The sequence below is a fragment of the Budorcas taxicolor genome, chromosome 4 (assembly GCF_023091745.1).
Source record: "Budorcas taxicolor isolate Tak-1 chromosome 4, Takin1.1, whole genome shotgun sequence".
Lineage (NCBI taxonomy): Eukaryota > Metazoa > Chordata > Mammalia > Artiodactyla > Bovidae > Budorcas > Budorcas taxicolor.
Window position 1 is genome coordinate 112669473 of NC_068913.1, and position 14325 is coordinate 112683797.

A 14325-nucleotide genomic window follows, 5' to 3' on the forward strand; every position below is an offset into this window, starting at 1 on the left:
AGCCGCAGGAAGCACAGGTTCAATCTCTGGGTCGGGAAGATCCCCTGGAGGAGGGCCTGACCACCCACTCCAGTATTCTGGGTCTGAAAAATCCCAGGGACAGAGGAGCCTGACAGGCTATAGTCCATGGGGTCTGTAGAGTAGGGCATGACTGAGCGACGGAGCACACAGGCACACTGCTCTTGATGTCATATTAAATTCTTGGTGCACCTGTTTTGATGGAATGTCAGTCCTCTAGTTTAGTGCTTTTATTTTGTCCCATGAACTGCCTTTCTCCTGGGGCCACTGCCTACTATCAGGCAGTGAGTGCAGAGGGGGTGAGTACAACTGTGTCTACCCCATGAGTTCAAGGATAGGGGCTGATTGTAAGCCCTTAAATGTGCTCAGCTCAGCATTCCCAACCCCACAAAACAGCCACAGGTCAGAGTGTCCCATGGAGTCCCCAGGGAGGGAGAGGCTGGGGAGGGGACCTTTACAGCAACTCGCCTGTGGGGCTTGGAGCAGGAGGGGTGGAGAGATGACTGAACAGGTCATCTACCTTTTTCCCTAGCTTCTTGCTCAGCCAGGCTTCTGCAGTCCCCGTGGTTGTATTTCTGCTTCACCTGCCCCAGGGTTGGAGCAGCTGCTGGCTCGAAGCAAGCATTGCTTATTTCAAGACAAAGACAGGTGAGAAGCAGGAGCAGGATACCAAAGACCCCTTCCTAGTCCATCCTTCTCAGTCGAGTCCAGATGCTTCTTGCATCAAACATAAGCCTGGGGACTTCTCTGGCGGTCCAGTGGTTAAGACTTCAACTTCCAATGCCAGGGGTGCAGGTTCAATCCCTGGTCAGCAAGCTAAGATCCCACATGCCTCACGGCCAAAAAACCCAAATCATAAAACACAAGCAATATTGTAACAAATTCAATAAAGGCTTTAAAAATGGTCCACATCAAAAATGAAAAAAAAAAAAAACATAAACCTGAGTTCAAAACAGCCACACCCACCCACCACGTGAAACCAGGGGCGTCCCTCCATTTTCTCCTCCTCTGACATGTACTCCTGAGAGGGCACCTCTTAGAAGGATTTATCCATCCTTAGTCAAATATTTTATATACAGACACACATATAACTTTTGGAAAGTTGAAGACACATTTGTGGGGACTTTGTGCAGTGTCATTCAGCAGGAAGGGCGGAAGCAAGGGCTACTGTCAGTGGGATTGTATTAAAACTCGGGAAGCGGCTCTCGTTTCCACCAGTGCCATGATCGGGTGTAAATTACCCTGCCCTCTTCTCTGTTCCTTCCACAGGGAATTACTGGAATGCGGCCTCTTTCCCAAACCCATCATCCTACTTGCATTTCTCCACTTTCCAAGGGGAGACCAGTGCTGACATCTCCTTCTACTTCAAAACGTTAATCCCCCGGGGAGTGTTTCTTGAAAATCTGGGGAACACAGATTTCATCAAACTCGAACTGAAATGTGAGTATCCGTTGTTTGTCAGCTCATGAATAAGTACTCTTGTCACTTACAAGCTGGTCTTAACCTCGATTATGTAATTGGCGCTAGAAGGTAGATGCACTCCCTGAGAAAGACCTAAGTTCCCGTGCCCAGGTGCTCAAAGGATGCAGCCACAGACAGAGCCTCCCACAGTGCTGTTAGGAGGACGAGAGAGGATAAATTGCCCTGATACTGGGGGTGGGGGTGGGGGGGAATGTGTACTTTTGTTGAACTCTAGTCAGTTTACCGTGTTATGTTAGTTTCAGGTAACAGCAAAATGATTCAGTTTTATATATATATATAGCTTTTCAGATTCTTTTCCACTGTAAGTTATTACAAGATATTGAGTATAGTTCCCTGCGCAATAAAGTAGGTTCTCATTGTTTATCTGTTTTATATATGGTAAAGCGTATCTGTTAATCCCAAACTCCTCATTTGTCTCTGCCCCTCCACCTTCTCTATCCCCTTTGGTAATCCTGAATTTATTTTCCATGTGTGAGTCTATTTCTGTTTTGTAAACTAAGTTCGTTTGTGTAATTTTTTTAGATCCCACCTATAAGTGATATCATATGATATTTGTCTTTCTCTGTCTACTGACTTCACGTAGTGTGGTCATCTCCAAGTCCAACCATGTTGCTGCAAATGGTATTATTCCACTCTTTTTATGGCTGGGTAGTATTCTATTGTATATATGTACCATATCGTCTTTATCCATGCCCCTGTTGGTGCATATTTAAATTATATCCATATCTCGCCTATTGTAAATGGTGCTGCTACGAATATTGGGATGCATGCAGCTTTTCGAATTGGAGCTATATGCCCAGGAGTGGGATTGCAGGGTCATGTAGTAGTTCTATTTTTAGTTTTTCAAGGAATATTTTTAAGAAAGTATTTTTAAGGAATATTAAGGAACAATATTCCATGTTGTTCTCCATAGTGTCTATGCCAATTTACTTTTCCACCAACAATGTAGGAAGGTTCCCTTTTCTCCACGCTCTTTCCAGCATATATTACTCATGGACCTTTTAACAATGTCCATTCTGACTGGTGTGAAGAATGTATTTGTTTTCTAAAGAGACAGGGTTAAGAGTGGATGGAGGATCGGGTGAAGTGATCAGGAATAAGAAATAAGAGAATTGGGGTAACAACACACACGAAAATAGGAAAAATCAGAATTAACATCTGCGGGAGTGGATGAAGCAACCTAGACAGCAGAACGGTGTTGCTGTGCAACTCTGGGTCTGCAGCTTTGCAGAAGAGGCTCCACGCCCACCCACACTCTGAAGGTTTGAGTCCTGGGTGTTCTCACCTAGGGTGCAGAAACTACCAGAATCCCAGCAAGGGCAGAGGCTGCCTGGCTCAGCTCAGCCCTGTGGATCCCAAAGACCCTCAGAGGTCGTGTGATTTGAGGATGCCACCCATGGAGGGCAGGGGGTCAATGCACCTGAGCAGGGTAAGTCTCATTGTACGGGGACCTTTTATCTACGGGGCACAGGTGCAGCTTTATGAATCTGTGTCCACAAACTTCCAGGTCTGGTGCACATTTGCCAGGCTCCCCTGGCTGTCCAGACCCAGGAACAGCCAAAACCAGGAGGGGAAGCGGGTCAGTGGCCCGGGTCCCTGCATGGAATCTCGGCGCCCTCCCCGCATCAGAGTCCTTCCTCCTGGCCTGTGCTCTGTGTCTGAGCACCTGTGTTACTGGGTCTGGTCTGAGGATGATCCCAGACATATTTTCCAGAAATAGCTGATGGTGTATTTTCCTCCTTTTGTAGTTACAATTTTGCAATATGGTCTTTGAGAAAGGGAATCTCAGGCAACTGTGTTTCTGCTGAAATCCTATGGGATTCTTTCTGTTAAATGCTGGACGGCTATATGGTAGAAGTGCATGGACTTTGGAATTTTCATTCTCAGGTTGAAATCCAAGTCCTCAGGCAAATTGCTTCATCTGTTTGAATCCTAATTTCCAAATCTATAAAATGGGGATGATAATTTGCTGGGGTTATGATGCTAGAATATAGCTACTCATGAAGCATTTATTTCAGTGTCGAGTAGTTACTGTAATTATCATCTTTCTGCGAATGCTCATTACAAATCTAGTATGAGCCAGATTTGGTTGAAAGGAAGACTGAGAATATTCTAGCCCTAGAGTTACAAAGTAAACAAATAGAAATCATTTATTTTCATGAATTATGGGCTAGAATTATTTAAAAGGGATTTCCACAGAAATTAATTGAATCAGACTATTTTCTGACTTACACAAAGTTGGGCTGTATTTTAGAAATATCTCATGGCACAAAAGGAAAATTGACAATCTCATATCTGAGTAATTCTATGAGCTTCTATAAAATTACTTGAGTTCTCCCTGTCCTTGCTTTATACCCCCATGTTTTGTAAACTCAGTCCTGGGTTGGAAATAAGACAAATGAAGTACAGAAAGACCAGGCATTTCTGCTAGAGTATCTGTATAATAGAATTTCACTCATTTCTAATTATGAAAAACCTCCACAGATGTTTTCAAAGTCCTCTCAGTCTTTCCGTGAAATGAAAACTCCGTGACAGAGGGTGGATTATTGCCTCATTTTGTCATGTGGCTCTTTTCTGTCATCCAGTTTACTTTTGGTGAAGAAGTGTAAGACCTTCAAGGCACAGATTAGAGGTTGGCCTCTCCTCGGAGTTCTCTAGACCTTCTAATAATTACTGAAGGTGGAAGCACCTTTTATAAGGTCTCCTAAATGTTAGAGATACCAAATGTCCATCTTTGTATAGCACCACCATTCAGGTTCAAAGGAACTTTTGGGAGGAACAGGGAGGGAAACACAGGTTGGTCTGTTTGAGCAAAACTTCTTCAAAGTATACAAGAAGTGGTGCTTCCACAAAGAACATGAGGAAATGTGGCCATGACTGAGGCTTGCTTCTGCCCCATGCATCACGTTTCTCCAGACTATTCTGTGCAGGACACATGGGGTGATGGAAGAGGTGGAGAATTCTTGCAAGCCCCTCTCTCCCTTCCACTGATGAGTCACTGCTAACCTAATGGGTCCCGAAGTCAAACTTTTAAAGAGTGTCTCTACTTTTTTTCCCCTGAATTTGCTAGGCTTTCTAATATCTTTCAGGTAGGAATTCAAATTTTTCTTCTCTACATGTGTCTCAAAGGAGTTTTGTCACAGTGTGTCTACACAGTGGTTTCTAGAATAACATTTCGGTTAATTAATGACATTGTATCCTCTGTTAGAAATGGAAAATTCTTGACTCTAAGAACGGTGAGTCAGGGGCTTCCCTGGTGGCTCAGCAGTAAAGAGTCTGCCTGCCAATGCAGAAGAGTCAGGTTCGATCCCTGATCCAGGAAGATCCCACATGCCTCAGGGCAGCCAAGCCCAAGCACCAGAACTACTGAGCCTGAGCTCTAGAGCGCAAGAGCCCCAATGACTGAAGCCCCTGAGCCCTGGAGCCCATGCTCTGCAACGAGAGAAGCCACCGCAATGAGAAGCCTGCACCCTGCAACTAGAGAGTAGCCCCCCACTCACCCCAGCTAGAGAAAAGCCCTGCAGCAATCAAGACGCAGCACAGCCAAAAATTAAAAAACAGAGCAGTGAGTCAGTTGCACTAATTTAATGAGACACCATCAGCATCTTACTGTGCAAGTGAAAAAGCCATGGTGAAGTTAGACTGATGTTACTCACTAGCATGCTCTACAGGTAAGACTATAAGGCTGCATTTTACTTCTTTGCTGTCAATATTTCTTTCATTCATTCGGTGGGTATTTACTGAGTCCCAACCATGTCCCAGATACTATGCTAGGTCAAACATCATTAAGTCAAGCATGCTGTCTTTCCCTCCAAAGATCTTTCTGTTTGTTTTGGAAAGCAGCCAAATCAATCAGCAGCTATGATAACAATAAAAATAGCTCAGCTTTGTTCAGACTCTCTGTGTCTCCAGCACTTTTCCAGGGACTTTACAGACAGCATCTCACTTACTTCCCTAACCACCCTTTGGGCTGGAGCACCACCGTTAGCATCTCTGTTTTTCAAATGAGGAAACCAAGGCACAGGATGTAAGTTGCCTGGTCAAGGTCACACAGAGGGGATATGACAGAGCTGGTGCTTAACCCCAAACATTTTTTGTCTGTTCTGAGTCTGTTGCTGTTAACACCAAACCACGCCACCTCCCGGAACAGACATTGAGAGAGATGGCTGAGCGCACCGAGGGGGCATTTAAACCCAACTGGAGTGACAGGTGCTTCCCAAGGAATGTGATGCTTTAATCAAGTTTTGATGGATGAGCAGGAGGCAGGAATTGGAGGAAGTTGGGGGCAGAAGGAAGATCTGGAAAGGAAAAATGTGACTAAAAGGAGAACACCTGTCTGTGAAGGAGTGAGCTGGCTTGCCCTGACCCTGAAAGTTATGGGGAGCGGGGCCATAACGCGATCAGATTTGTGTTCACCCAAGGAAAGATGGAAAAGCTAGAGAAGAAGTGGCGGGGACTGCTGCGAAGATGGTGCAGAGTGAATAGGAGCTGGGCAAGCTGACAGGGAAGGGTCCTAGATGAGAGAGCTGCTTAGGAGAGAGATTCCACAGGTTCTAACAAAGTTGTTGTGAGAGTGAAGTGGGAGGGGAGGTTCTAGAATGAAGCCAACATTTGGTTGGGATGGTTTTGATGATTGTGTGGGTAGAACAACTTTTACCAAGGATGACGGCATTGGAGGGCAAAATGAAAACTGCCTTTGGATGTTCTGAGTTTGAGGGCCCACAGGATCAAGGAATGTCTCTCCAAGTGGACACACGTAGAGGGTGCCGTCTATACAAGCCTGAAGCCCGACAGAGCACTCTGAGCTACAAGCATGCAACGTGAGCAGCAGCGTCACTTAGAGAATCATCAGGAAATCAGTATGGGCGCCTCAGCATGGATGAGATTGCCCAGAACAAATGCGCAGAGAGAGAAACCAGATGTCCAAGGGTGAAAACCACACTTAAAAGACAGAAGGAAGAAAAGGAGCTGATAGAAGCCTGGCAGAGAAGTGGCAAGACGGTGATATCCCAGGGGCCAAACATAGAAAGAATTTCAAGAACAAAAAAAGTGCCTGATGCCACTGAACTGAGAGATCACGAAAGGAAGAACGTAAGGGGCTCTGCAACTTTCACATGTAGAGGTCACTGTCAAAATGTGAGGCCGTGTCTGTGGTGAGCGGAGGTGGATACAGAGATCAAGAGATGGTGGTTTTCTTCATTGTTCTTGTGGGGAGGGACTTGGGTACCATGTGTATTAAAAGAGAATTCAGTAAAGAAAAAAGAAGTTAAAGATGTGAGAGAGAAAGGGACTGGTAGAACGAGTGAAGTCCCCAAGGAAGTGAGAATGAGTGACATGTAGAATTAGAACATCAGAAGGGACTGATGGAAAGAGGAGAGATAAGCCAGTCCATTTCCAAACCAGAAATTACTTTTGATTCTGTTGTTTGTTTGCTTATTTTTCATCAGTTATTTTTGAGATGGCCGAGGAGCCGTGCTTTAGAAAATATTCACTAACAACCACAGACATTTCCATTATTTTTCCAGAGTTCCCCATCGGGAACAACTTGACTTCCCTACATCCCTTTTCTGGCCAAGATGCTCCCATCTTGACCTTGACCGTGGTCCCATCACCAGGTGACCTCTCACTGAGCATCTGTTGTGTCAGAGGCACTAGGGTGGATCCTGGAGGTCCCAAGGTGAAGACAAGAGAACCCAAGGCCCTCACCTACTAAAGGAGACAAACACCCTGACTGCAGTATGGATGCCTAACTTTTATCACGAACTTTGTAAGTGCCATGCCCTGCTCTAAAACTTTGATAGGTACTAACATTTTTAGGTTTCATAACAAGTTCTGTCCACATTTTATAGATAGGGAAACTGAGACACACAGGTTATCCAACTAATTTCAGATATAGTGCTTATGATCATTTAAATACAATAAATAAATTACAAGGATAGGCATACGCTATCTTAAATGTCCAGAGGAGAGATACACAACCCAAGCTGGGAATGAAGAAGAAGATGAGGTGATAGCCAAGCTGGGTCATAAAGAACAGGCAAAGAAATTAGCTACACGAAGAAGTAAGGGAAAGAACTCTAGCAGGAAGGACAAGGCAAGCAGAAGCATAAGGATGGGGAGCGTGACGGGTGCTTGGGAGCGGCAAACATTCAGTGTTGTCAGAGTAGGAAGTATGACACAGGTGGTAAAGACTTTAAGGCAAGTCTCAGGCCTGATTCTAAACATGCGCAATCTGAATATTTCAGCCCAATAGTTGGGTACCTACTCCATATGTGCCAAAGAGGAACTCAAGAAGAATAAGAATGCTCCCATCCCATCACACACAGTCTAATGGGAGAGACTAGAGTATAAGACAGTATTTTGGATGAGATAAAATGTTAATAAATATAGGGCAATACACAGCAGTGACCGAGATGAGGCAACAATTACTTCTGCCTGGAGAATAAGAGAAGGTTCTTTGGAGATTAAGCCATTGTAACTGAGGCTCAACCCACATTTCTGGCTCTGGATCCCAAAGGCAGAAACTAGTCATAGATGGCGTGGATGCACCGCAGAGGTGAGGTGCGCGGTTCACCAGTGCAGCGAGGGCTGTAGGACTCTGTGCTCGGCGGGATCTCCAGGGCCGGAACACTGCCTGGCGCATCGCAGGTGCTGAGTAAGCATCTGTTGAAAGAATAAAATCAGTGAATGAGGTGCTAGGCTAATGGAGAAACATAGAAAAATCTAGGTGGAAAAGGACAGCACCGCTCAGGGGAGGCGGGAGTCAGAATGGTAACAGACATACATGGAAAGGTGGCAGGATGATCGTGGTTGGTGAAATTTAGGAATTCAAGATTTCACGAGAAAGCAGTTTGGGCGATGAGCATGTCTGCGATGCATCGTCTGGCCATGCACGTGGGCTTCTGAGTTGCATGAAAAGGCTGTAGGGAAAGTCATGGCAAAGGGCGCAGTGGACAGGGAGCCTGTGATCCAAGCATTGCAGTCCCTGGGTTCAAGGATGGCAGTGATAAGCACAGGAGAGGAAATCTCATGGGAGGATGCATTGCTGAGTGCAGTCTCTGGTGCCATAGAACAGAAGAAGGTCTGAGGTCAAGGGTGCTCCCAGCTGCCCTCCTGGCCCCAAGACATGGGCCCCAAGGGAAGGGGTTGGGTGACTGACTGGTAGGTTTTTCCTCATGGTGAACTGTAATCAGAGGAAGTGTTTAGAAGTATTTGATGGTAAACAGTGACCATAGCGTTTCTTAGGGCTTCCCTGGTGGTCAGATGGTAAAGAATCTGCCTGCAATACAGGAGACCTGAGTTCAATCCCTGAGTCAGGAAGATGCCCTGGAGGAGGGAATAGCAATCCATTCCAGTATTCTTGCCTGGAGAATCCCAGGGACAGAGGAGCCTGGTGGGCTATATAATACAAGGGATCACAGAGAGTCAGACATGATTGAGTGATTAACACTTTCACACTTCACTATAGCATTTTTATTCTTTGTTTAACGATTTAAAAGAGCTTACACAGTGGGGGGATTTTGAAGGGGATGTCCCCGGTCTGGAAAACATTCAGGAGAAGCAGCCAGCAACTGAAACTGAACCAGGAATTGAAACTGAAGCTCCAGTACTTTGCCCACTTGATGCAAAGAGCCGACTCTGGAAAAGACCCTGGTGATGGAAAAGATTGACGGCAAGAGAAGAGGGCAACAGAGGATGAGATGGTTGCATAGCATCACCAACCCTATGGACACAAGTTTAACCAAACTCTGGGAGATAGTGAAGGGCAGGGAAGCCCGATGTGCTGCAGTCCATGGGGTCGCAAAGAATCAAACATGGCTTAGCAACCCAACAACAACAACAACCAGAAACTGTTGCAATATTTTAGCATAAGCTTCCCTGTTGACAAAGCTTGATCTTTTCCAGGTATAAGGTTGATTCGGAACACAGATTTGCATTTAACTGGCATATCTCCACAAAATGTGCTAGCAGAAGTCCAATGTCCTGCTAATCTTCAGGAAACATATTAAGGAAAAACCTTCATTTTCCAAGATACCAGTTTCTGCAGTACACATGCTCAAGAATGTGGCAGAAGAAAATATTCTGCAGAGGAAATAAACTAATGGCAATTTATGGTCCACTATTCCAGAATTGGAACAACCTGTTATATTAAGGGAGCTTCCTTTGTGTAGACATGAGGAATGTCTAATTCCACTTTACTGGTGTCTCTGCCATGGGGACACTATTCAGGGTATTTCTTCTTTGATAAATATTGTGAGTTTTTAGTAATACAGATCAGATGTTAGCACCTGGATTTTTCCTTTTAATTATCCTACCCTTCTTGTTATCAACATAGATTCAGGAAGAATTTTAGTATTTCTACTTCTTTGCAAGTCTAGCTATGAGCTCAATTAGTGTTAAAGATCTGGGACTCTAAATGATCCTGACTTGCTCATTATAACACATTAGAAAAAAAACCACCATAAAATGTTTTTTAACCTGCATAGAAACACTGTTGTCGATTTGTTTAATGTATACAAAATTTTTCTAGTTTCCGGTTTCAACTTCAATTGTGGACCAAAACAGTTCAGAAATATAAATGAAGATGAAAATTGTATGCTATTAAAGTTATTTAATATATTAGCCATGTGCATTTCGAAGTATTAAAATATATACAAATAACTGGTAACACTGTCAAGTTTAATGTACCCAGATTTCTTTGCCAATCTCACTGAAGGGGACAGTTATTTGAGTATATGGCATAGGTGTGTGTGTGCTAAGTCACTTCAGTCGTGTCCAACTCTTTGCAACCCCATGGACTGTAGCCCGCCAGGCTCCTCTGTCCATGAGATTCTCCAGGCGAGAATACCGCAGTGGGTTGCCATGCCCTCCTCCAGAGCATCTTCCTGACTCGGGGAGGAAGCCTGCATCTCTCGTCTCCTGCATTGGCAGGTGGATTCTTTACCACTAGTGCCGCCTGGGAAGCCCCCAGTGGCATCGGTATCCTGGAGTTAATAGACTTTAGGATGTCCTCTTGATGTGAAAAATAACCAAAGTTACCTTAGATGTTACTGATCTACCCATGTCTGCTGATTTGGAAATTTCTGGAAGAAGTTGGGTAGGCCTCTAAGCCAGATATAGTCACCTGTTCCTACAAAGTTTCTGTTCCTGCCCTTCTCTCTCCACACTCCGGAGGTGTCTAGAAGATAACCTCCCTACTGAAATCCTGCCCACAAGAAAGATGTTTTTACTGTATCCTAATTTAAAGTGTAAAACATACATAAAAGAGAAGTCTTTCATTTTCCTTTAAAAAAAAAAGCAACACTTCTATAAAACAATTAATTTGGTGCATTGCCTGGAAAAATAGGCATCCTCATTAGAGAGCATCTTTACTAAGTTTGTCTGAAGGAATGGGTTGCGTGTCATTTCTTTAGAGAAGTGCTGACATTTCGTAGAGATTTTTCGTGAGTGGAATTTCTCTTCTGTCTCATTCTCTTTGATTCAAATATTTTCTACATTATTTATAGTGTGTGACAGTCCACAAAACCTTTCCCTTCAAAGAGATGGCATGTTAAGGTGTCAGAAAGGCCAGCTGCTAGAATCAGCCTGCCTGTGGGCAGCTGGAAGAGAGCAGACATCCTAAGAGGAGAGCAAACTAAAGAAGCTAGGATTCGTGCATCCTGCCCTGGGACAGAGCTGGGAGAAAGAGTGTTATCCTGACAGAAACAGACACGCGGATTAGTGAGAGAGGCAGAAATGTGTGTGTGGAGTTGTAAGGAGGTTAGAGACCTGACATCTGCCTTTCTAGATGCTACCAGTGTCTCCGAAGGCTTGATATTTTGTAAAAAAAAAAAAAAGCAAATGCTTTGAGAGGGAAGGGTTGGTGCCAATGTCAGTTAGTGCTTGTTACAAACACTGGAGAATTGATCCAACTAAGGACGACACTTGGGACCAATTAATTCAAAGCCAGTTGCAAAAAAGGATACAATAAACCAGGGAGCAGAGCTTCATTTAAATATATCGACTGACTGGGGAAGATTACTGGAAATGGCTCAAAACCAAAAAAATCTCAAAGGGCTGAAGGCAACTGTAAACACAACAACTCTAGGCTCTCACGAGTCATCAGACAAATGTAAATTAAAGCCGTATGACAAAACATTGGCCAACTGGATGTCAGCTGGAAACCTTATAAAAGCAGTGTTTTACAAATGAAGAGCTCAGGGACTTATCTCCTCCAAGACACATTTTGCTCAAATTTTAAGGTGCTATTTAACAGCAATCAAGATAGCAACTTTGAGGAGACAGAAATATAAGGCTTAGATGAAATCTAATAGAGGACTAGGATCACAGATGGAATATATTTTGCTTAAATACTTTAGGAAAGACTTATTTCTATCTCTGTGATATGCTTTTTTAAAAAAAGAAAATTTTAGTTTAGTTACTTTCTGACTAACAAAGGGACTGTGTTATAGGAGTTTCTGAGCCTGTTATTTTGAACCTAGAATATATCTTCCTGTAGATTTAATATTGTAAATGGCACTCGTATGCCACTGCTGACCATAAGGAGCTTTGTTGTTTGTCTGAGTTTCAAGAGTGGCTTACAATAGAGCTGCATGTGCCAGCTTAAGAGTTCTGGGATCTGGAGTCCATTCAGTTTAGAACAGAAGTGTTGAGGAGCAAAGGGAACTTCCTCCCCTATTGATGAATGTTGACCTTGTCCTGGACAAACTTCTCCAAGTAGGAAAAGGTTTTGTTCACCTTTATAGTAGTCAGGACACAGCTGTGCCTCTCCATTCTTTGGGAGCAAAGTTTGGTGGGTTTAGTAAGGAGGTGGCTCAGACATCCTGAGCACGCACAATCTAAAACCTCCGTATAACTCTCAGACACTTCTCTTTGCTCTGAAACGTCATAGTTTTATGAATTGTGTGTGTGTATGTGTGTGTCTGTGTCTGTGTGTGTGCTCACGTGCGTGCACTAAGTCACTCAATCACATCCAAATCTTTGCAACCCCATGGACTGTAGCCCATCAGGTTCCTCTGTCCAAGGGATTCTCCAGGCAAGAATACTGGAGTGGGTTGCCATGCCCTCCTCCAGGGGATCTTTCCGACCCAGGGATCAAACCAGCGTCTCCTACATCTCCTGCATTGCAGACAGATTCTTAACTGCTGAGCCACCAGGGAAGCCCATTTTATGAATTAGAGAATTCCATGAATTCATTCAAATATCATATTACAACATATATGTTTTTAAACTATGGCAGTGTTCTGATACAGAGCAGGGTATTGGAACTAGAATAAGGCCATACAACACCTTTCATCCCATCAAAATTTCAGTGGTCTGAAAGAGAAGATCCTTTGGTTATAGTTTTTAATCTTATGAATAAATATTTTACATGTGATAAGGTCATAAGAGACTTAGGAATAAGAAATATTCTTGTTTAAGACTAAGTTAAGCTGCTGTAACAAATAAAACCCTGTGTTTCCATGACATTACAGCAGTGCCATCTGCAGGCTTTTTTCCATGAAGTCCTTCCACACAGTGAAACCTCCTTTTGTGCTGTGATTCCACCATCTCCTAGAGCCTGGGCGTTTCTAAGCCAGTTGGCAGAGAGAGGAAGGGAGCTGGAGAAGAATTCTCTCCTCGTACCCACACTGGTGCAGAAAAGACACACACTCCTTTCGTCCCTGTTCTGTTGGTGGTAACTAGACATGTGGCTCCACCTCCTTGTCCAGGAAATGCTGCTCCCAGATGCATGGCAGTTTTCCAGGGGCCTCGTGGGGAGGAGAAAATGTTTCATGAGAGGTTAGCAGTCACAGGCACTTTGGCCTGAGAAGGAGTAAGCTTTCACCTTGCCTAAAGACGTCAAGGCAGGTTTCCAGAAGATACAGCGTTCGATTTGCCTTGACGGGTGACAGGCAAATAAATGAGATAAAGGCATTTTTTCCAGAGAGTAAGCAGATAAAGAGAAAGATCATGGAGCATTTGAGGAACTGAAAAGAAAATAGCAAAAGCCCAGTAAATGGTTAGAAGACACTTCTCGTTCAAGTAATGATCCTCCGCATATCCATGTTAAGAGTTAGACAAAAGAAGGCTAGCTGGATGGACCTAAAGCCTCTTAGGAAATGACTCATTTTACTTGCCTTTGTGGATAGTATTAAAATGATCAGATTTGGTTTTCTGCACCTCTGAATTTGATTCCTCTGCTGAGAACGGAGGAGAATGCCAAATGACTTCTCATAAAGAGGGTTGATATTTAGTATTCTACAGGGTCTTTCTGGGTAAGTGTAACCAGACCCAATGAATAATAGAAGCAGTGTATATCTGTCAAGTGTAATTATAACACTGAATATGCTCTTCTTGCATTCTGACTCCTGTAGGCATTAGTTTAAACATCTGAGCATGCTGGCACTCCAGACCTGTGAGGATTCCTCTTTGAGAAATAGCATGCCCTTATTATTTGGGCCATTTTTAATGTGGAAAAAAAGCTCACATCTTGTCCAAAATTATTTCATGGTACGGTTTGACCACTCTCTTTTTTAAAGAATCTTCTCAGATCTCTTAAGAATAGGAAAGGAGTAAGGAAGAATGTTTCAATCTAGTTTTAAATTCCCTCTAATTTTCTGTATTTAAATGAAATTTCCTTCTTTGCATTTTTATTAATCTCTCTGAGTAAATACTGGCTACAATTATAGAATAGAATAGCTTAAAATGTCACCAACCTTTGCAAAAACAGTGAAAAATGATCAGATTGTAGCTTTTAAAAATTACACAGTATTTGTTTACTGTTGAATGATTTAAAAATCCAGAAAAGCAAAAAGAATAACCCCCCAAAATCAACAATACTCT

The 14325-nt window shown here is 43.5% G+C and overlaps 1 protein-coding gene across 1 annotated transcript in view; it reads left to right on the top strand.

Annotated features, from left to right (window-relative positions):
* The window catches only part of CNTNAP2 (contactin associated protein 2), a 1656810-nt gene that overhangs the window by 1374660 nt on the left and 267825 nt on the right, over positions 1–14325 (top strand). Inside the window, exon 16 of the mRNA XM_052638430.1 lies at positions 1288–1458. Coding sequence (XP_052494390.1) covers positions 1288–1458 — 171 coding nt within the window. The remainder of the gene's footprint in view (positions 1–1287; positions 1459–14325) is intronic.